This window comes from Eubalaena glacialis, chromosome 9, assembly GCF_028564815.1.
Source record: "Eubalaena glacialis isolate mEubGla1 chromosome 9, mEubGla1.1.hap2.+ XY, whole genome shotgun sequence".
Lineage (NCBI taxonomy): Eukaryota > Metazoa > Chordata > Mammalia > Artiodactyla > Balaenidae > Eubalaena > Eubalaena glacialis.
Window position 1 is genome coordinate 8,384,862 of NC_083724.1, and position 19,847 is coordinate 8,404,708.

General features: G+C 57.9%; 1 protein-coding gene and 1 non-coding gene across 2 annotated transcripts; one reads left to right on the plus strand and one right to left on the minus strand.

Moving 5' to 3' along the window:
- Positions 1-5,900: 5,900 nt before the first annotated feature.
- SLC27A4 (solute carrier family 27 member 4) lies at positions 5,901-19,069 on the minus strand. Its single transcript, XM_061199837.1, has 13 exons — positions 18,882-19,069; positions 17,394-17,560; positions 15,391-15,785; positions 13,956-14,114; positions 12,442-12,511; positions 12,243-12,334; positions 11,313-11,422; positions 10,834-11,043; positions 10,538-10,664; positions 9,837-9,974; positions 9,539-9,703; positions 9,301-9,447; positions 5,901-6,747 (listed from the first exon to the last, which is right to left on the minus strand). Exons 2-13 carry the CDS (start codon positions 17,552-17,554, stop codon positions 6,590-6,592), a joined length of 1,932 nt encoding a protein of 643 aa, XP_061055820.1. The 5' UTR covers positions 17,555-17,560; positions 18,882-19,069; the 3' UTR covers positions 5,901-6,589.
- Positions 19,070-19,557: 488 nt separating this feature from the next.
- Positions 19,558-19,647, plus strand: TRNAR-UCU (transfer RNA arginine (anticodon UCU)). Its single transcript is given in 2 exon segments — positions 19,558-19,594; positions 19,612-19,647. It is a non-coding gene; the product is annotated as a tRNA-Arg (tRNA).
- The last annotated feature ends 200 nt before the right edge of the window (positions 19,648-19,847 follow it).

The window sequence follows — 19,847 nt, forward strand, 5'->3', positions numbered from 1 at the left end:
CAAATCATGCCTTGTGAGCCAGGTAAGAATTTCAGTCTCTATTCCAAAAGCAATGGTAGACCTTGGAAGGATTTTGGGGTGTGTGTGTGTGGTGTGTGTGGTGTGTGTGTGTGTGTGTGTGTGTGTGACATTATTAGAACTGTGTTTTAAAATATCCTTCCTGGGACTTACCTGGTGGTCCAGTGGTTAAGACTCTGTGCTACCACTACAGGGGGTGAGGTTTCAATCCCTGGTCGGGGAATTAAGTTCCTGCATACTGTGAGGTGTGGCATATAAATAAATATATACATACATAAATATATTAAAAAATATCCGGGCTTCCCTGGTGGCGCAGTGGTTAAGAATCCGCCTGCCAATGCAGGGGACATGGGTTCGAGCCTTGGTCCGGGAAGATCCCACATGCCTCAGAGCAACTAAGCCCGTGCGCCACAACTACTGAGCCCACACGCCACAACTACTGAAGCCCACGCGCCTAGAGCCCGTGCTCCGCAACAAGAGAAGCCACCACAATGAGAAGCCCATGCACTGCAACGAAGAGTAGCCCCCCCCCCCGCTCACCACAACTAGAGAAAGCCTGCTCGCAGCAACGAAGACCCAACACAGCCAAAAATAAATAAATAAATAAATTTATTAAAAAAAAACAAAAAAACCTCCCTGGCTGCAGTGTGGGGAACGTTTGGGGGGAACAGGGAAGGAGATAGGGAGACCACTGCAGCCTGTTACAAAAGCCCAGGGCACAAAAGGGGTGAAGTGGATCTCCCAGGGCATCTAAACCACACTTCCAAAATCGAACCCAGCATTAGTAGAGTAGGTGGGGTAGCCTGGTGGTTAAGGGTGAATATAAGGATGCAGTCATCACTAAGAGCTGCCGGCTTTACATCCAGGTCCCACCACTTCCTACTGTGTCTTTGGTTAAGTCCCTAACGTCTTTGTGTCTGTTTCCTCATCTGTAAAATGAAGATAGTAACAGCCCCCATAGGGTTGTAGTCAGAACTAAGTGAATTCTTGGCACAGTGCCTCGCATCCTAAAACAGGCTCCCCGTATTCCCCATCTCAAGGATACCACTGCCATCCACGGAAACACCTCAGCAAGACACCTTGGACATTGTTCTTAATTCTCTTCCACACCCAGTCACCACATTTGGACTCGTCTCCTTGTTAAGCTGATTTTGCAACCCCACGTTCTTCCACCACCGCCACCCCCATCACCTCTCACCTGCACCTGCTTCTTTGGCCTGCCTGCCTCCCACTCCCTCCCTCTGGCCTTGGCTTCCTTGTACAATTCGACTCCACAGACAGCCCTGAGCGCCTTCAGTGTATCAGGCACGGTTCCAGGGCACTGGCAAAATGAGGGCAAGTGAGACACAGCCCTGGTCGTCGAAAAGCACAGAAGAATCCTGTGGTAAATGGAAAGGGCCCAGTGGAAACTGTGGAACTCAGTTTCCCCAATCCGTAAAGAAGGTTTTGGGGCCAAATGATCTCTTAAGGTCTTTTCAGCAAAAATATTCTAGGGAATTCCCTGGGGTCCAGTGGTTAGGATTCTGCACTTTCACTGCCAAAGGCCTGGGTTCGATCCCTGGTTGGGGAACTAAGATCCCACAAGTTGCACAGTGAGGCATTTAAAAAAAAAAAAAAAATATATATATATATATATATGTACGCACACATACACACATGCGCACACACACACACACACTCTCACATATTCTAAGATATTTCCACCGGCTCCTCCAAGGGCTGAGCTCTAGAAACCTTGCCTGATTCATCCTAGAGCCTTAGCTCATAATAAAGAGCTTTATACATTGTAGAGATTTGTTAAGTGCTTGCTGAATGAGTTAATGAATGAATGCATGAGTGAACACATATCAATCCCCTGCTCAAAGTCATTTAATGTCTTCTCTTTTCCAACAAGGTAAAGGCCTCTGATTTTAGCCCACCTCTATGAGTTGAATATCCTCTAACCCTATGAACCGCTGCCTCCTGAGGCTGGAATGGGAAAGCTAAGGAGCTTTTGAAAAGCTTCATCCATTTGACAAACATTCATTGAGCACCTATTAAGTGCCAGGTCCAGTGCTGGTGCTGGGAACACAATGGTGAACAAAACCAAGGGGTCCCTGCCTTCCTAGGGCTGATGTTTTGGAAAAGACACAGATGTGAAAATAGACCACACAGTGCAATCAGTAGCATGAAGGGGGAACACGGGGGCCTGTGGGAGCTGGAGGAGGACCCTGTCCAGCCCTGGGGTTAGGCAAGCCTTCCCAGAGGAAGTCACATCGAAGCCCAAGTCCCAAGGAATTGTGGGAGGTGGAGGTGGGCAGTAGAGGGCATGTAGGGAGGCCAGAGGAGTGGGAACCCTTCCCACATTTCAGCAGGCAGGGGGGCCTCCAGTTTCTCCTGGCAAAGCCCCAGAGACTGGGAGCTCACTTCTCGGTAAGTCAGCCCACTCTGAATGCCTGGCTCTCATTCTTAGAAAGTCCTTTCTCCTGACCCCAAGCCTACCCTACTCAACCTCCTAATTAGTAACAATAACAGTTTAACATATTATACTCTTTCAGCAAGTACTGACCCCCACTCTGCCTCTGCCAGGAGCTTCACATGCATGACCTGATTGATGCCTCACAGGGGCTACTATTAGCGCCATTTTTCAAATGTGAAAACTGAGGCTGAGAACCAGTGACTTGTTCATGGACCCCTACGTGTCAGGCCTCGACCCCAGGTTGTTGTGCCTTCAGGATCCCTGACCCTCACTGCGTCCTGTTGGGCTTGGCTCACCCAAATGCCTTCCCCTGGGATCCACGCAGAAGAGGGGCTTGGGCCCCAACCCTGTCCCTCCAGCAGGCTGGCTAGCCCGGCATTGGCCTCCATCCCCTCTGAAGCTCCTAGGGAGACAATGGCGGGGTCTGCAGGGGAGACGAGGGCGCGGGGGCCCCCCTGCCCGCTGCCCTTTGTCTCCCCGCCTGCTCCCCTCGTGCGCCCCGGGAGGCTGGGAGGCGCCTCTTGCAGGCTTCCACCTCCCATTCTTGTGCTAATTGGGTGTCAAGCTGAGATCAGTGAGAAAGAAATCCGCCCCGGCTCGGGTTAAACTGCTGCCAAAGATGAGGGCTGAGCCCAGAATATCATTAGGCCGGGAGGAAGCAGGGCCCCCTCCTCCAGGGGAGGGGCTGGCCACGCATTCAGGCCCCTTTGAAAGTCACTCGGTCGCCCCTTCCCTTGCCGCCAGCGCCTCAATAGGCCCCTCAGAGATATTTAACCTTCTTCCCAGGGATTGAAAGTGATACACCAAGCACTGGCCTGGGCAGCCACTCGCCTGTCTAAGGGTGGTAGGACCTCTGGGAAGCTCAAGGCAGGCCCCTTCCAGCCTCCCCGGCCCAGCCTGCAGATGGGAACACTGAGGCTCTGGGAAGGGGGCTTGCATCCCAGCACTGCTATTCACAGGCCCTGTGGTCTGTGGAGAGACTTAGCTTCTCTGAGCCTCAGATTCCTCATCTGTGGAGTGGGGATAAAAATTGTAGCTGCTCTGTGTTACAGATTTAATGAAATAACACACATAAAGTGCTTGGTCTCACGTCCTGCACATAGGAAGTGCTCCACACGTGGTGGCTGTCAGCAAGTCGAAGGAAATGGGTTTGGCCTGATACAAGGATTACCTAGCTGAGCTCCCAGTCCTCAAGTGTGCAAGAAATGCCCACAAAGGATTCACTCTGCATACCTTGCCTCAACTCTCCCCCAAGCCCCACCGCTGCAGCCTCACTGCCCTTCTTTCATCTGCCCTGCTTGCCCTTCACTGCCCTTCACCTCCAGGCCTTTATGTTTTGTGACTCCTTCTGTCTGGGCCATTCTTCCCTCTCCTATTCTTGGATGACTCTTCCGTGAAAAGCCTCTGTTACCATGAAACACGACTTCCTCACCTCCCCCACACGCCGACCAGGGCTCTGGGTTAGGGTGCAGCTAAGCACACACCCTTTGCTTCTTGACTGGCTAGGCCCCTCTCCTCTGCCCCCAGATAGTGGGCTCCCTGAGGGCAGATCTGACCATGCCCCGCCCCCCTGCACAGAGTAGGGCTTTAGCATCTGCTCCATTGATGTACTTACACAGTGCTTTGTAAACTGTGAAGCACTATGTAGATGTCAGGAAATGCCCAGTAAACAGTAGCTATCTTTAACTTCACAAGCATGTATTGAGCACTGACTGCAGGCCTGGGGGATGACTCACACAGCCGTGGTTTGGGATGACCAAAGGCAGACAGGAGAGCTGCAAGGCCCAGGGGCCCACCAGCCCCGTCCCTTCATGGAGGGGCTGGGGGTGGGTGCTGGTGCAGAAGTGGGAAACAGGCCTAGTCTGGGGTCTTAACACCTCAACACTGCTCCTTTTTTCTTTTAACTACCATGTACTGCGCAACTATTAGCACCAGGCCCCGTGCTAAGAGATTTCCAAGCACGATCTCATTACACGTTCACAATTGTCCCGAGGTAGGGATTCCTAGACCACCATTTATGGGAGAGGAAACTGAGGCCTAGCCTGGCAAATGAACTTGAACTCAGGCCTGATTGACTCCTGAGCAGGAGCTTTTAACCACCACTCCATACTGCCTCTGGGTGACTGTGTTCAACCAGGGGAAAGGAACAGGGACCACTGGGGGGCTCCTTCCCGTCGGAGAGCAGTCATTGCTGAGGGTTAAAGACACGAAGCTTCACTGTCAGCCAAGTCCAGCCCCTTGGGAGCCTGATCAAAGGCCCACCACAGAGTCCTCTGGGATGAGTACCGCTGGGGGTGAAGTGGGGACTTGCACTCCCTCCTTCCAGCTTCCCTTGGCTGAACTCCAAAGGCTGGACTGGATTCTGCAGGGCCCGTGCGCCCTCTGCTGGTCACACTAGGGCACTGCAGCCATGCCTGCCACTCCCAAACCCCATCCGCATCAGCCTCGCTCTCCAGGGGCCAACCCCAGCGCTGCCTCCCTCTTCTCCCAAGAGTGGCACCAGACTCCACTATCTTTTCAAAGGTCACTCCCCCAGGAGGCACCCCAGATTTCTCACCCTGGTCACCCACCACCCAGTCAGCTGCTGGCCTGGGGTGTGGCTCACAGTTGGCTCCACAAGCATGCGTGGAATGGAAGCTCATCTGGCTTTCCTGCTGCCTTCTGCACCAAGGAGGCAGCTGAGCAGCGGGAAGGGCGAGGGGCTGGGGCTGGGGCTGGCATTCCAGTCCCCACTACTTGCTGTGTGACCTCAGTCAAGTGACAGACGGTGCTGAGGGTTAAATAGTGAAGATGACGCCCTGGGGCACACACGCTGCCTGCTGCCCTGGCTTGGGGTGGACCCCCTTTCCATTGGGCTGCGCATTTCCAGCCTGCGTTCGACTCCAGGGTTGGGCCCTAGGGGACAGCTGGCCCTCCGCTGGCACTGCTGACAGCTCTGGAAAGACTGTTCCAGGAAGCTTTCCTAGACTCTACCCAGCTGGTTAGGCAGCCCTGCTCTGCCTTGCACAGCACCCCTGCCAAACCCCTGGGAAAATGCACCCCTGGCAGAAGGAACAGCGTGAGCAAGCATCTGGAGACGGAACCCTGTGCTGGGTTAGGGTTTCCTCCCTCAACAGCTCTGAACAGCCCTTTCCTCATACTGGCTCCCTTTAGCTCTCTGAATCCTAACTGATCATTCCCTTGTCACAGAGAAGACAAAGTCACTTGCCCAAGGCCACAAGCTCATAAGTGACACAGCTGGTTTACACTTACAAGATCATGCTGTTAAAATACCCTGCCAGGCTCAGGTGGGAACTGCCCCCCCATCTAAGATAACCTGCTATATCCCTCAGTCCAAATGAACGAATGAATGGAGGAGTGAGTGAATGGGGCAGAAGTTGGGGCCTGAGCAGGCTGGGGTGAGCTCAGGTGGCATGCACACAGGCAGGGGGAGGAAGGCAGTTTATTGGCCCCTGAGCGCCCCCCACCCCTTCTCCTTTCATAGCCAGGTCAGGACGGAGATGGAGGAGGTGACAAGGACAGACCCACAAAGACAGAAAGGCCCTGCCTGAGGGACAGCGAGGCAGGCACCCAGAGAGAGGAGGATGAGAGGGGTGCCCCGTCCAGGCTGCTGCTACAGCTCAGTCCCTCCTGCCCTCCTACAGGCACTGGCAGGGCTGAGGACGCTTGAGTGGCTCCAGGGCCTGGATCTTATTCGGACACCTGATCAACGGCCACCGCTGCCCCCACCCACTCTGCTGGCTTCCTGAGTCTGGGGGCTTCTGCCCTGGTCCCATTTACAAGCTGCCTGTTCTCCGGAGAGTGCTTGGTGACCCTCCACCTCCCCTGTCCTGCCCTAAGACATCATCCTGAGGGGCCCAGTCTCAGTCTCAGCCTGGGGCCCAGAGGCCCCCTGAAGACATAACATGGAGATGAGGCTTTCACAGAAAGCCTCGGGGGGAGGGGGAGGCGGCAGTGAGTCCCTTGGCAGTTTTGAGGGGTGGGGGTCGGCACCTCGGGGTTGTGAGGCCAGGCCCTTCCTGCTTTGGTCTGGCTTTTCCCAGGAACCCTCTGGGGCGGGAGCTGGTGCTCTGGGTCCAGCATCCGGTGGCCCTCAGAGGGACTCGGGGCAAATCACAGCTTCTCCTCGCCTGCCTGGATGCGAGTGTAGGCCTCTCGGTCCAGAGGGACATAGCGGCCCTTCCGGGCATCCAGGTAGAACAGTGGGTCTTTCACAACTGTTGGGTCAAAGCCCTCCTTCCGCAGGTCTGTCTTCTGTAGCTTGAAGGTCCCTGAGGGAGGGAGAAGACAAGAAGGAAGAAGGGTTAGAGGGTGCAGGGCAGGGGCCCGAGCTCTCGGAACCCGCCCTCCTGCCAGGGTTGAGGAGGGGCAGAGAAGGAGGGCTGGAGAGGACCCCGGAAAGGGGAGGCGTGGGAGGAGGGGCACCGCCCTCTACAGTTTGCAAAGGCTCCATCCATTACATTATGTATCACTCCTCAGAGCAGCCCCGGCAAAGCGGAGGGGGCCAAGTTACCCACCCCTTTTTGCAGACAGGGAAACGGAGACCTGAAGAAGATAAGCTATTCGTTCAGGGCCACATGCTGAGCGACAGCAGAGTGAAGACCAGAACGCAGGTCTTCCCTGATGGCTCCCTTTCATCTGAGCACCTCCCAGGTACAGACGTGATCTCATGCAATCTGCACATCAACCCCAGGGGCAGGTGCGCAACCATATTCTATGGATTCTAAGATGCACAAGATTTCATATTTCAACATCTCTGAAATAGCTCAATTCGTGTTTTTTCCCCTAATAGTATGTAATATAAATGATGCATCTTTCAATCAACGGTCTTAGCCCCTCTATATAGATGAGAAGACTGATGCTCAGGGGCACATCTCTGAGCCAACGTCACACAGCTCGTAGGCAGTGGAGCTGGGATTTGAACCCAAGTGTGACAGATGCCAGAAATGGCTACAGCTTCTCCCCAGGTACTCCTCTGCCGCATGGACTGGCCACTTCTCCCAGCAAGAGATGGAGTCTTTCTCAACGGCTACTTGAATCCAGACTGGCCTTACAACTGGCTCTGACTCATAGAATGTGGAAGAGGCCATGTTGTGGGTGGTCTAGGCCTCAAGAGGCCTTGCAGCTTCCATCCCCACCCTCTCGGGGGTGCCCTGAGACCAGTCTAGCCTCTGAAGGAGGAGAAACCACATGGAACAGAGCAGAACCACCCCAGGAAGGGCCGCTTAGACTGGCACTAAGTGGGTAGTCACTGGCCATATGTGGCTATGCAAATTTAATTAAAATGAAATGAAATTTAAAATTCAGTTTCTGCGTCACACTGGTCCCACTTCAAGTGCTCAACAGCTACCTGGGGCTGGTAGCTGCCGTGACGGAGAGCGCAGAGCGCGGATAGAGCACACTGCCATCACCACCGTTCTGTGGACATCACTGCAGAGCCAACCAGCCGGAAGCCCCACGTGAGGGAGGCCCTCTTACACCCGATGGCACTATTTGACCCTAGATGGGGCCAACAGAAGAACACTCAGCTGAACTTAACCCCAAACTGCTGACCCACAAACTGTGAGCAAATAAAATGGCTGTTTTGAGCCCTAAGTAAGTTTGGGGGTGTTCTGCAGCAAAGCCTGTCTGAAGCCTGAGGTCTGACAGCAACCTGTCCCTCCTGGACACAGAAGTCACAGCGGCTGCCCAGCCCTCAGGGAGCTCGCAGTCTCGGTCCTGAGCGCAGTACCAGTGTCCGCGTCCGACCCTCCCCAGAGCTTCAGGTGTGCCCAGGGGCCACGTTAGTCAGGGAAGGCCTTCCATCCAGGCAGGGCTGACATGATGACGCCCTGGGGGTGGCCGGGCAGCCGAGGCCCCGGCTGGGCGGCCAGGGAGAGGTTGAGCAGTGGGGGGAGCCAGGACAGGCAGCAAGGACTGAGGAGAGTGGAGGGGAGGTCGGGGCATGAGCCTCAGAGCTTCCTGCCCAGAGAAACTCCCGAGAGGACCGACAGACAGAAGGATGGCACCACCCCGCCGTGTGCCGGTGGACCCACCACTCGCCCCTCCCCTCTTTCATCTCCCCCTCCCCCTGGGCCACCTGCAGCCTCCCCCAGCCTCCACACAGGACACGAATCTGACCAGGTCACTACCTTGCTCAAACACTTCTGTGGCTCCCTACTGCCCCCGGTATAGTCCAAGCCCCCCTCCCCGGCCCACAAGGCCCCTGCCGCCCTCGCCATCCCACCTCACGCCGCTGCCCACCCCTCACTGCTCCAGCTTCGGGGGCCTCCTTTCATTCCTCTAGCCGCCAAGCGCCTCCCTGCCTCAGGGACTCCGCACTGGTTGTTCCCAGAGCCCGGAAGGCCTCCCACTCCCACGAAGTCCTCCCCGCCTCCCTCCTCCTCTCTCTCGGGTCTCCGCTGAGCTGAAACCGCACCTCCTCAGGGGAGCCTCCCAGTCACCCCCAACCCCCTCATTCACTTTCCTGTCAGTTTCATCTGCATTCCATTCTTTATCTTTGGAATTCCTTATCCTGTCGCTGCCTCCCCTGCTGCTCTAGAAGCTCCCAGAAGGCACAGGTATTTCGTCACCTATACCCCCAGGGCCTAGCACAGTGCCTGGAGCAGACTAGACACTCAGTCGGTATTTGTCCCACTGAGAACGGATGCACCCTCTCTCCCTGAAGGCTGGGTCTGCTCACAGGTAGGTCAGGTTACCAACCACTTGGCAAGGCTGTGGGTGAAGAGAAAACGACAGGCACCCCGGCCTCTCAGAAGGACCCAGGAAGGGGCCTTGGCCTGGCACCTGTGAGTTGGAGCTGGGGTCAGGGGGTGGGGACAGACCTGTTTTGTGCAGCTCAGGCAGGAAGCGCAGGAAGATGGGGCGGGCGTACAGGGGCAGCTCCTTCTCCAGGAGCTGGGCTAAGCGCTCCAGATCACAGCTGCCGGAGGGGCTGGCCACAGCGGCCATGCCGGCCCGGCCCTCGTTTCCTGGGGGTGGCAGAGTGGACGGTGAGCGGCTGGCGATGGCCCCTGCGGCCCCTCCGCACACACGCCCGGCACCTCCCGCCTCCCCGGGTACCTGGCACCTCGACGCCATACACGGCCACGTCGGCCATGGCCAGCAGGCGGCTGAGCGTGCCCTCCACCTCCGTGGTGGACACGTTCTCGCCTTTCCAGCGGAAGGTGTCCCCCGTGCGGTCCCGAAAGTACAGGTAGCCCAGCTCGTCCATCACCAGCACGTCGCCTAGAGAGGGGCTGGGTGAGGTGGGGCCCGGGGAGTCCCGGGGAGGTGCTCTCGGAGGGTGGCGAAAGGCCCCTTCAGTCCTCTCCTCCCTCCCCAAGGGGTGGCAAAGGCCTAGGGAGAGGTGCCCACCCACCGGTGAGGTAGGCCTGGTCCCCCTTCTTGAAGACATCCTTGGCGATCTTCTTGTTGTTGGCACCCTGGTTGAGGTAGCCGTCGAAGCGCCGCAGGGGGTCCTGCTGCATGATGGCGCCCACCAGCTGGCCCGGCTCACCTGTGGTCGGGGAGGCGGGGTCAGACCCGCCCTGGGGTCTCTTTCACACTAAGTCTGCCCTGCAGCTGTCCACAGAAACGCCCACTTCTCCCCCGCCCCACCCCGGGAGCCCTGAGGGCAGGGAGCGTCTCGGTAAAGTCTGGTCACTGAACAAATGGAAAGTCAACAAACAAATGAAAGGGTGGTGAAGCCCTACGTGGACGGCCTAACCAGAGTCAGCACTCCCCAGCCCTGGCTCTGCTTAAAGAGCTTTACATTCCGTACCACATGGACTCCTCAGGACAACCGCGTGCAGGTGAGGGACTCAGGCACAGAGCTGGGGGGCTGAGGGGGGCTGAGGCGGCCTGGGCCTGGGGTCCACAACACGAAAGTGCACGAATAGACTGGGTGGATGGGACGGTGACTGAATGGATGGACGGATGAAGAAATAAATGCCTGGTAGCCTTGAGAGAAGAGCTGACTTCTGGCTGCTGATCAGGATGCGGCTCCCCACCCAGCGGCCCCATCTCCCTCCTGAGCCAGCCCCTCCCACTCTGACCCCCAACTGCAACCCTAGGGTAGACCTGGCTGGCAGGGAAGGCAAATGCCATCAGGCCCCCGGATCAGCTCCATGGTGTCCTCGTTGACGCGAACCAGCCGGATGGGGTACACGAAGGACAGGATGCGGCTGTTGAATCCACAGGCCCCCACCTGCAAAGGCCGAGACTTGGGCCCAGGTGCTCCCACCAAGGGCCTGAAACTGGACAGTTTGGGGGCTGGGGGGGCCCTCCAGCACCCACACTCCCACACTGGAACTCTGCTCTCCCCTCTGCCACCCATGCCTTCCGTGGTCCATCCGCGTCCCCAACCTGGGCCGCACCTGGCCGTCGAAGTTGCCCAGGCTGCAGTTGCACTCAGTGGCTCCGTAAAACTCGGCCACCTGGGGAATGTGGAAGCGGCTACAAAAGTTGGTCCAGATGGACTGCCGGAGGCCGTTGCCGAGTGCCATGCGCACCCGGTGCCGGTTTTCTGCCTCCCGGGGTGGCTGGTTCAGGAGGTAGCGGCACAGTTCGCCGATGTACTGCACGATCTGGGGATGGACTTGGCGTGAGTCTGGGCCCCTGAGGCTACTCTTACTTCACTGCCCCCCAACCCCCCAAGCCCCTACCCCTACTACCCCAGGGGCCGGCTGTGCAATCCCTTCCCTCTCTGGGCCTCAGTCTCCCCATCTGAACAATGGGAGTGTTGCCCCAAATAAATGGCTGGCTGCCCTCAGCTGTAAGACAGATGTCCCTGGGTAGACCTGGTGGGAGGGTCACGATGGGACAGGGATGCTCATCCCTTTCCCCTCTCACTCACTGTGCAGTTGTATTTGATACAATCATCCCAGAAGCGGGAAGCTGAGAACTTCTTCCGGATCACCACCGTCATGCCATGGAGCAGGCACTGCCCGATTCCCACGATGTTTCCTGAAGGCAGAGGGGTGGGCCTCAGAGGTCAGGTAGACAGGAGACCCTTCCCTCTAGAGTCTCCTCTTGTACAGCCCAACCTCCTCAAAGGCTCTTTCCCTTTCTCTCTCCTGTCCTGTCCCTCCAACACTAACTGGTCATATCTCTCTCGCCAGTCAGACACCTTCCATGGCTCCCCAGTGCCTATAGGATTGAGTACACACTCCTTAGACTGTCCCCTGAGGCCTCTGGAGCTGGCCCCAAGCTCCTGCTCCCATAGCCGTAAAGCTACCATTCAGCCAGGGGGCACTGAGCTAGCCCGCCTAGCTTCTGCACCTCACATCTGCCTGCCTTGGGTGCACCTCCTCCAGGAAGCCTTCCAGGCTATCACTGGGCTCTTCCCTTGAACTGAGCTCCTGCTCCCTGCCTCTCCCCACACTCAATGCCATTTCTTGTATTAAGAGTCAGGGTAGGGTCCCATCATTCATCCTGCCCCAAACACACACACCCAAACCCTAAGCACCTTGAGGGCAGGAATTACATTTATTCCATCTCTGTCTTTCTAAAAGCTCCTAAGACCAAGCAGCTCCTAAGACTGTGCATACCTGTGGAAGTGAACTGAATGGTCAGACCAGCCCAGGTGCCCTGCGGGACACAGCCACACACACCACTTTTGCTGGTGTGGCCACTTTCATTCAGAGACCAATGCCCACGTCTGTATTTGAACCCAGATTTGACTCCAAAGCTCAAATGTTTCTACTTCAACATGCTGCCTGCCAAGAAGGGTGGGGCTTCCGAGACTCTGGGGGTGCTGGAGGCTGAGTGGACAGGCCTGGGATACCTGCAGAGTGGTAGAGGGGGAGACAGTCGTAGATGATGTCGTCGGGCCGCATGCGGAAGCCGTAGTACACCAGGGCAGCCATGCGGTAATACCTGGGAGGGCAGAGGGCCAAGGGCTCTGTGGGCTACTGGAAAGGCAGGAGGAGCGGCTCCGAGGCCCCACCATCCCCAGGCCTCCCCCCAGGGCACCTTCCCCTTACCTGCTGTGCACCACGATGGCAGCTTTGGGCAGCCCTGTGGTGCCTGACGTGTAGATGTAGAAGAGCTTATCTGAAGAAAACAGACACAGGAACGGCTGTGATAGGGGGCAGCACAGGGCTGGGCACAGAGTCAGGCAGACGGACATCTGTAGGTGTACATCACTCAACACCCACTCCCATCACACCTCCTCCAGAAAGCCTACACTGATGACCCCAGGCACCACTCTGCTCTAATGCCTGCACTGCGTACTTCAACGAACTTTTTCTGAGCCCTCGCTCTGTGCCAGGCCCGGGGAGACATCAGTGACTAAGATGAGCACAGGCCTTGCCGGGGTGGAGGTGAGAGCCAAGTGGGACAGAAAGATGAGGACACGGGTGTTTCCAATACTGAGCACAGAGTGTTGGGAAGCACAGGGCCTGCCAAAGCCCAGCAGCAGCACTTGACCCAGGCTCCAGGGAGGGGAGGTGCCAGGGAGGGCTTCTCGAAGGAGGTGATGCCTACTGCGTGGGGAGGGTTAGCTGCAGGAAGCCGGGTGCAGAGGTAGCTTTTGCACCACTGACCATTTCTGTATTCCCCCACTGCCAGGACCAGGGATTGTCACGTTACGGTTTCTGTATGAGGTCAGCCCCACCAGGCTGGAGGTTCTAGGAGGTCAGGAATGCCGCTGCACGTTATATAGTAACTATCTCACGTTCTCAGGGTGCATGCAGTATGTCAGCCCTCGGCTTGGCACCAGGCTCAACCAGCCAGAGTCCTGCCCTCAAGGAGCTTACAAAAGCACCCAGCGGACCAAATCCACACATGGCAGAGGTTAAATGATAATGACGATGACGGCCAGTTACTGAGCACTTCCGGTCATACCCTAGCTTTCCACTGGACCTTTTCCAACCCTCAAACATAGGTTCTGTTGCCATCCTCAATTTTATGGCTCTGGGAACCGAGGCTCAAAGGGCAGCTCAGGTGTTCAGGGTCATACAAGGGAAGCAGTAGAGCTGGGATATGAACTTGGCCCAGGCTCTGAACCCCCAGGCAATGCAGCAAGCCGTGGGCTCCACAAGGCAGGCTGGAGTGGACAGGAAGAGAGGTGAGAGGGTCTGAAAGGCTGCCTAGAAGTTGGGGGGAGGCAGCCCAGAGCAGGGAGGGGATCACAGACCAATAGGGGCCTGCACTGAACAGGTGGTGGGTGACTATGCAAAGTGTCTCGCCCCTGGTCCAAGCCCAGCCCAAACTCAGGCGAGGCAGGCTCCTGGGCTCCACGTGATCCTGCACATGTCAGGCATCAACAAAGGCTGTTCAAGAACTGTGCTTTGTGTGCCTGGCACTTTCACACACATCAGCTCATGCAGCCTTCGTAGTAAGCCCAGGATTACTGTCCTCATTTTCCCGGACGGAAAAGGGAGGTGACATGACTCACTCCAGGTCACACAGCAAGTTTACAGAAGAACCCAGGCCTTGAGGCCACTGCTCTGTCCCTGGCCATCTTAGAACCCCACTGTGGGGGTGAGGGGCCCACCTACGAAGCCCTTGTTGGGGCGGCTGGGCAGGTGCTTAGGGGCATCTTCTAGCAGGGGGTCCAGGTGCTCCGTGCCGGCGGGCACTGTGCTGGCCTCCCAGGGACCGGTGCAGAAGAGGCTGACGGAGGGGTCCAGGTTGGCACAGATCTCAAGGACAGCTGTGGGGGAAACAAGGCAGATCAGCAGGCAGGCCAGGACACCCCGTGTTCCCAGAACCTCTGCTTGTGCCGGGGCTGAGCATGTTGTCAGGGGAGGCTGGCTGGGTAGGGCAGAGAGATGAGTGAAGCACCTGGGACCTCATTGTAAGGAAGATGCTGAGAGGAGCAACGGCTCCCATTAGCTGCTGGCTAACTACGCTACGGGCTCTTTACATGCATGCTCCTGCTCACACACCCCAGGAAACAGGTACCAATAACAGCCCATTTTACAGATGAGAAAATTGAGGCTCTGAGAATGGGAGGGATTCACTCACAGCTAGAATGTGCTGAAGCTGGGACTCAAAGCCAGCTCTATCTCACACCAAGGCTTACTATGGCCCTACCCACTGTACTATGCTAGTCTATGGGGGACTGGTTAGGAGGGAGGAGTGGGGGTCAGAGGCCGGCAGCCCTCCAGCCTCTTCAGAGGGTGGGAACCTTCTCTCAGGCTCTCCTGTGCACTACACATGTCCAGATACTCACCCGCCCTGAGCGCAGGCCAGTCTGGCCCACTCGGCCACAACTCCTCTGGCTTCCTCTTGACTTGTCCAACCCTCTCCCCTCTCCCTGCTGCATCTTTCCTCCTCCCCTTTCAGCATCTTAAGAACCTCTCCTGCCCATTATCCCACAGTCACAGCAGCATGGGGAGAAAGAACAGGGACACTGTGGTCAAGCCCAGGATCAAATCCCGGTTCTGCACTTAACAGCTGTGTGGCTCTGGGTGAGTGCCTCACGCCACCCTCAACCTCAGTCTCCTCATCTGTAAAGCCAAGATGACAATCTCTACCTCACCAGGCTTAGTGGAGATTAGAGCTGCTTTCGTAAAGCCCCAAACTCAGCACGTGGTCAGTGCCCAACGTGGCAGCCAATAAACATAAGCTCTGCAGGAGAGCAGGGAACAGATTCTTGTTCCCATTTTATATATGAGGCCTAATTAGTCACACGAACAGTTACCATTATGCCTGAGGGGTCACCTAGCATCGGCCACTTTGTTAATGCTTCAGGTCAAGTGTCTCCCTGAAAACAGCAGGAGGCAGGTGCTATGGTGAGGAGACTGAAGCACAGGGTCTCACTCGGGTCTCCAGCCTACCAGGGGCAGAGCCCAGGCCATCTGACTCCAGGGCTCATGCCCTTAACTGGTGAGCCACACAGACTCCCCCAGGGCTGGAGGGGGGCGGGGGGGGTTGTGGCGGTCCCGTGGGACTCCCTGCCTATCCCCTGCCCCTTCGGGGCTCACCTGGGGCCATCTCGCTGCCAAAGATGAGGGCCCGGGCCTGGGAGGAGGTCAGGCAGTGGCGCAGCGCGTCCCGCCGGAGGTTGGTGTTGATGAGCGCTGCCTCCACGCCCAGCTTGGCCATGCCCAGCCACAGGCCCACAAACTCATTGCGGTTCTCCATGAAGAGGGCGACCACGTCGCCCGAGGCCAGGCCCCGCGCCTGCAGGAAGTTGGCCACGCCGCTTGAGTAGTCATCCAGCTGGCAGAAGGTCCAGTGGGTGTCCGTGCCCTCGAAGATCAGGGCCGTCTTGTTCGGGTGGCGCTGGACTGTGGAGGCGAACAAGATGGGCACCGTGCGCCGCTCCCGCAGGTACTGTCGGACCTTGGCCTTCACCTTCAGGAGCACTATGCCGCCGCTGGGTGTGGGGCGGGAGAGTGATGAGCAAGGGAGCTGTGACTGCTGGGCTTGGGAGTGGGGGTCCGGAGGCCCTGGTCTGATCACTTGTGACACCCCTTTCCCAGCACCTGTGTGCGGGGCAGTGATACATGCAGCGGCTCACTGATGCTGCACGATAACATCAGGGACCCGATAACACCAGGGACCCGGGCGGTTACTCCCTCCCCGGTACAGAGGAGGAAACCGGTGCCAGGGTTTGCCCTGGGCTTTACGGGTGGAACGTGGCAGTGCTGACATTTGAACCTCAGTCCTGTCCGGCTCCAGAGTTCAACTCCTAGTACACTCTAAGCTCTGCTCTGAGTCTGCTGCTCTGTTGGGGACTTCCACGACTACAGGGCCCCAAGTCAAAGTCCAAACTCCTCGTCCTGGACCTCCCACACCCCCGTATCGTCCCTCTCCCCATAACTGCCGCAGTGAAAAAGGACGAGTTTGCGATTTGTCCCGTCTCCCTTCCGGTGAGCCCAGCAAGGTCCGCCCTGTTCACCATCTTGCCCCTGGGCGCTGCTCAGTGCCAGGCACAGGATAGACGTTCAATAAGTGTTTGTGGAATCACTTGGCAACATCCTCCTTTCCTGCCCCACCCGGGCCACCTCTGACCCCTGAACTCTCCTGGCCCCCCAGCCTCTGTGCCTTTGCTGATGCCGTGTCCTCTGGCTGGAATCCCCTGCTCCCACTTCCTTGAGGTGACTCTCAAGTACAACTGCTTTTCCTCCAGGAGGCCTCCTCTGATTCCCCAGGGCCCGGGCCTGAAGCCATCTCCCTTTGTTGACGCTCCCACTGCTCTCTGCTACGACCACCCTTCCCGCAGTGGCCACTCGATACCTCCTTTTGCAATCAACTCAGATTGACAAATGCCGAGCCACCTGTTCTGGGTGTGGGTCGGGGTGCTGGGCACTGGGATACTACTGTGATTAAGACTGCCAGGGTCTCTGCCCGCATGGCACTGCCAGTTTAGAGCTTGACTGTGTCCCCTTCTGGTCTCCCTGACCAGTCTAAGCTTGGCCCAGGTCTGGGGCTGCCTCATTCCCCTCCCCACCCCAGGCCCCAGAGTCAGCTCAGCACTTTTCACAGAGAAGGTGGCAGCAGGTGTTTCTGGTACAGGATATCCCCATGGACCATCCCTGACTTTCTCTGGGAAGCAGGTTCTCCCTGACATGATTCAGGGCCTGCTCTAGAACTCAGTGCCCTCTCAGACTCATGCCAGCCGGAGGACAGGGCCTTCTCCACAGGGTTCTTCTTCACCCTCTCACAAGTTATAGCATGTTCTTGGGACTCCTTACAGATGTCTCCTCAACACGCCTGGTGTTCGATGTATGTCCCAGGCCCCCAAGTCTGCTCCAGGCTAAAGAGCACCAAGTTAAGGAGATTCCCTGGGAGGAGACTTTGACCTTGGCAATGGAGGTACCACATACTATTGCAAGGGGAAGGGTGTGGAACAGAGACTGCTCCTTTGGGGCCTGGGTGCCCTGTGCTGGTAGAGGCCATAGGGTCTGGCCTGGGGAGATGTGGGGGATTAGGAGCCCAGCATAGTGTAGGAGACCCAGGAAGGGTTGTACCAGGTACTCACAAGACATCACGCCTGATGGTCTTGACGAAGACTCGGACGAAGCGCCAGCCGCCAGACCCCAGGTAGAGGAACAGCAGGGAGAACCCTACTTGGGTCCAGGGCAGTTTCAGCACCAGCTTGGAGAACAGCAGCAGCCCCACCAGAGACGCCCCAAGCAGCATTGTGGCCTGTGGGCACAGGGCAGTCAGTGGACCCAAATGCCTGGATCCCCTACCTCCTGGCTCGGGCAACCAGGCCACTATCATCTCAAAGGGTTAACCTGTAGTGAGGCCATATTGAGAAGGGTAGCTGAGGACTGGGTCCCTTTCCAGGGCTGTCGGGAAGGGTCAGGCTAGAGGCATGGGACTTGAGGTGAGGAGTTCCAGGGCTGAGAGTCAGAGGCTGGGTTCTGGCCCCTAAGTCCCATCTCTGCCTATGACTCTCTGAATGACCTTGGGCAAGTCCCTTTCCCACTTCAGTCCTTAGTCTTCCCCTCTGTGCAATGGGTGTAATGAGAATTGCTCTCAGAGGCCCTTCCAACCAAAAGAATACAGTCCACTCTCCTGACATCCAGGATCCCAACCAAAATGCCTTGAAGCGGGTATTGACTTGAGTGCCTCGGGCTCGACTCCCCACCCAGAGACCTACGGAGTTTCTGTGGATGATCAGGCCAAGCCACAACACCCAAAGGGGCAGCTTCTTGAGAAGGGGCCCTGCTCAGTCCCTGCCCATAGGCCCAGGCAGTGCCATGCCTCTGTTGGCCCACAGAGGGCGATGGAGAAAACAGGTGAGAGCCTGGAGGTGCCTGAGAGGTGACCGCCCAGAGGGGAAAGGTGATTGAGGGAGAGGAAGAGGGGCTTGAAGTCACCTCCACAAACACACTCAGCAAGCCACTCAGATGAATCTTAGAGGATTGGGGCTTAAGGGGGGAGGAACAGCTGGCAGGGCTGAGATTAGGACTCTTGGACTCTATTCCTGGTGCTTTACAGACTTGCTCAAGGGGCAGCAGATGGGACTGTTTTTCTTCAAGTTCTCCTGTTCCTGCGGAGGGGCTGAAGGTCACGTCTATGAGGTAGCCTGAGATTCTCCAAGCCAGGACGAAGACATGGTCTGGACCACAGGGAACCCTTACACCATCTCCCCCTCCTCCACACGAAAAGCAAAAGCCGGGAGGGGGACCGAACCAGCGCCTCCAACTCCAACGCCAAGGGTCTCCAAGGTCCTCAGACCTCTGGACTCCCAGAGCCCGCCAGGGCAGAAGGCAAGGACCCGTCCCGGAAGGCTAGGGGATGGGACGAGGAGGGAACGGGATGCCCACATCTCCCGGACCCCGATCCCGGGTCACTGTGGACCGTCCTGACCCCCAAAAAAGCCAGGGTAGCAGAGCGTCCGGCAAGGAGACAGAGCAGCAGGGCGCGCCCCCCACCCCAGACCGGTACCGCCACCTCCCCCGGACTCGGCCGGGCACATTCTCCCGCCCGGGGACCCATTGTCCTAGCCTGTGCTCACCTGGTGTCGGCCCCGCCGCGGAGCACGCAGTCCAGATGCGGCCCGGCTGCTGTAGCAGAGTGGGGAGCGCGGGGGGCATCAGCCGCTCCTGGGCGCGCAGAGCCGAGTCTCAGCGGCGTTTCGGCGGCTCTGCGCCCTACATGGCCCAGCAGCTCGGCCGGCCCCGCCCGCCCGCGGCGCTCCTCCCCTGCCCGTCTCCCGCCCGCCCGCCTCCCGCCCGCCTCCCGCCCGCCTCCCGCAATCCAAACCCGCTGCGCCGGCCCGCAACGCAGCCTGCCGCGCCTTGCCCAGGGTGAGCACGCCGCAGAGCTGGCAACGCCGCGCAGCCACCGCGAGCCGGACGCCGCCCGACCCAGCCCGTCCTACGCGCGCGACGGCCCCTGGCGGCGCCCCGCGCGGCACGCTGGGAGTTGTAGTCCGCGCCGCGCAGCCCCGCCGGGCCACAGAGGTCCCCGGGGCCGTGAGGAGGCAGGCGGGCTCTGCCTGGACCCCGACCCCCAATCCCTGGGCGTCCGGACGTGGGGGAGAGCACCCCCATCGCACCGTTGGCGGAGAATCTGGAGTCCGCGACCGGACCCGAGCAGAGTTCAGCAAAGGCCCGGCGCCACACCTAGAAGAACGCTAAAAAGGCTGTTTCAGGCAGAGGTGGGTCGGGGGTGGGAAGAGTCCTGCAACTGGCTCTGTGGCGCAAGGGATAGTGCTTTGGACTTCTAGCCGGCCTCGTGTGGTTATTCAAAGGTTGTGGGTTCGAGTCCCATCAGAGTCAAATTTTGACAGCTCCTCCTTCACTTCCATTTGGAAATTTTACGGCCTCCAGGGCCACAAGGTTCAGAAGACCCAAAGGCTCCTGCAGACCTCAGACTGGCACCTGTGCTTCTGGGACAGCAATAAACTTGGTGTAGGGATTGCTGCGTAGGAACCCTTTCCCATCCTTGGTATCTTGAAAGCAACCTGGCACACTTGGTG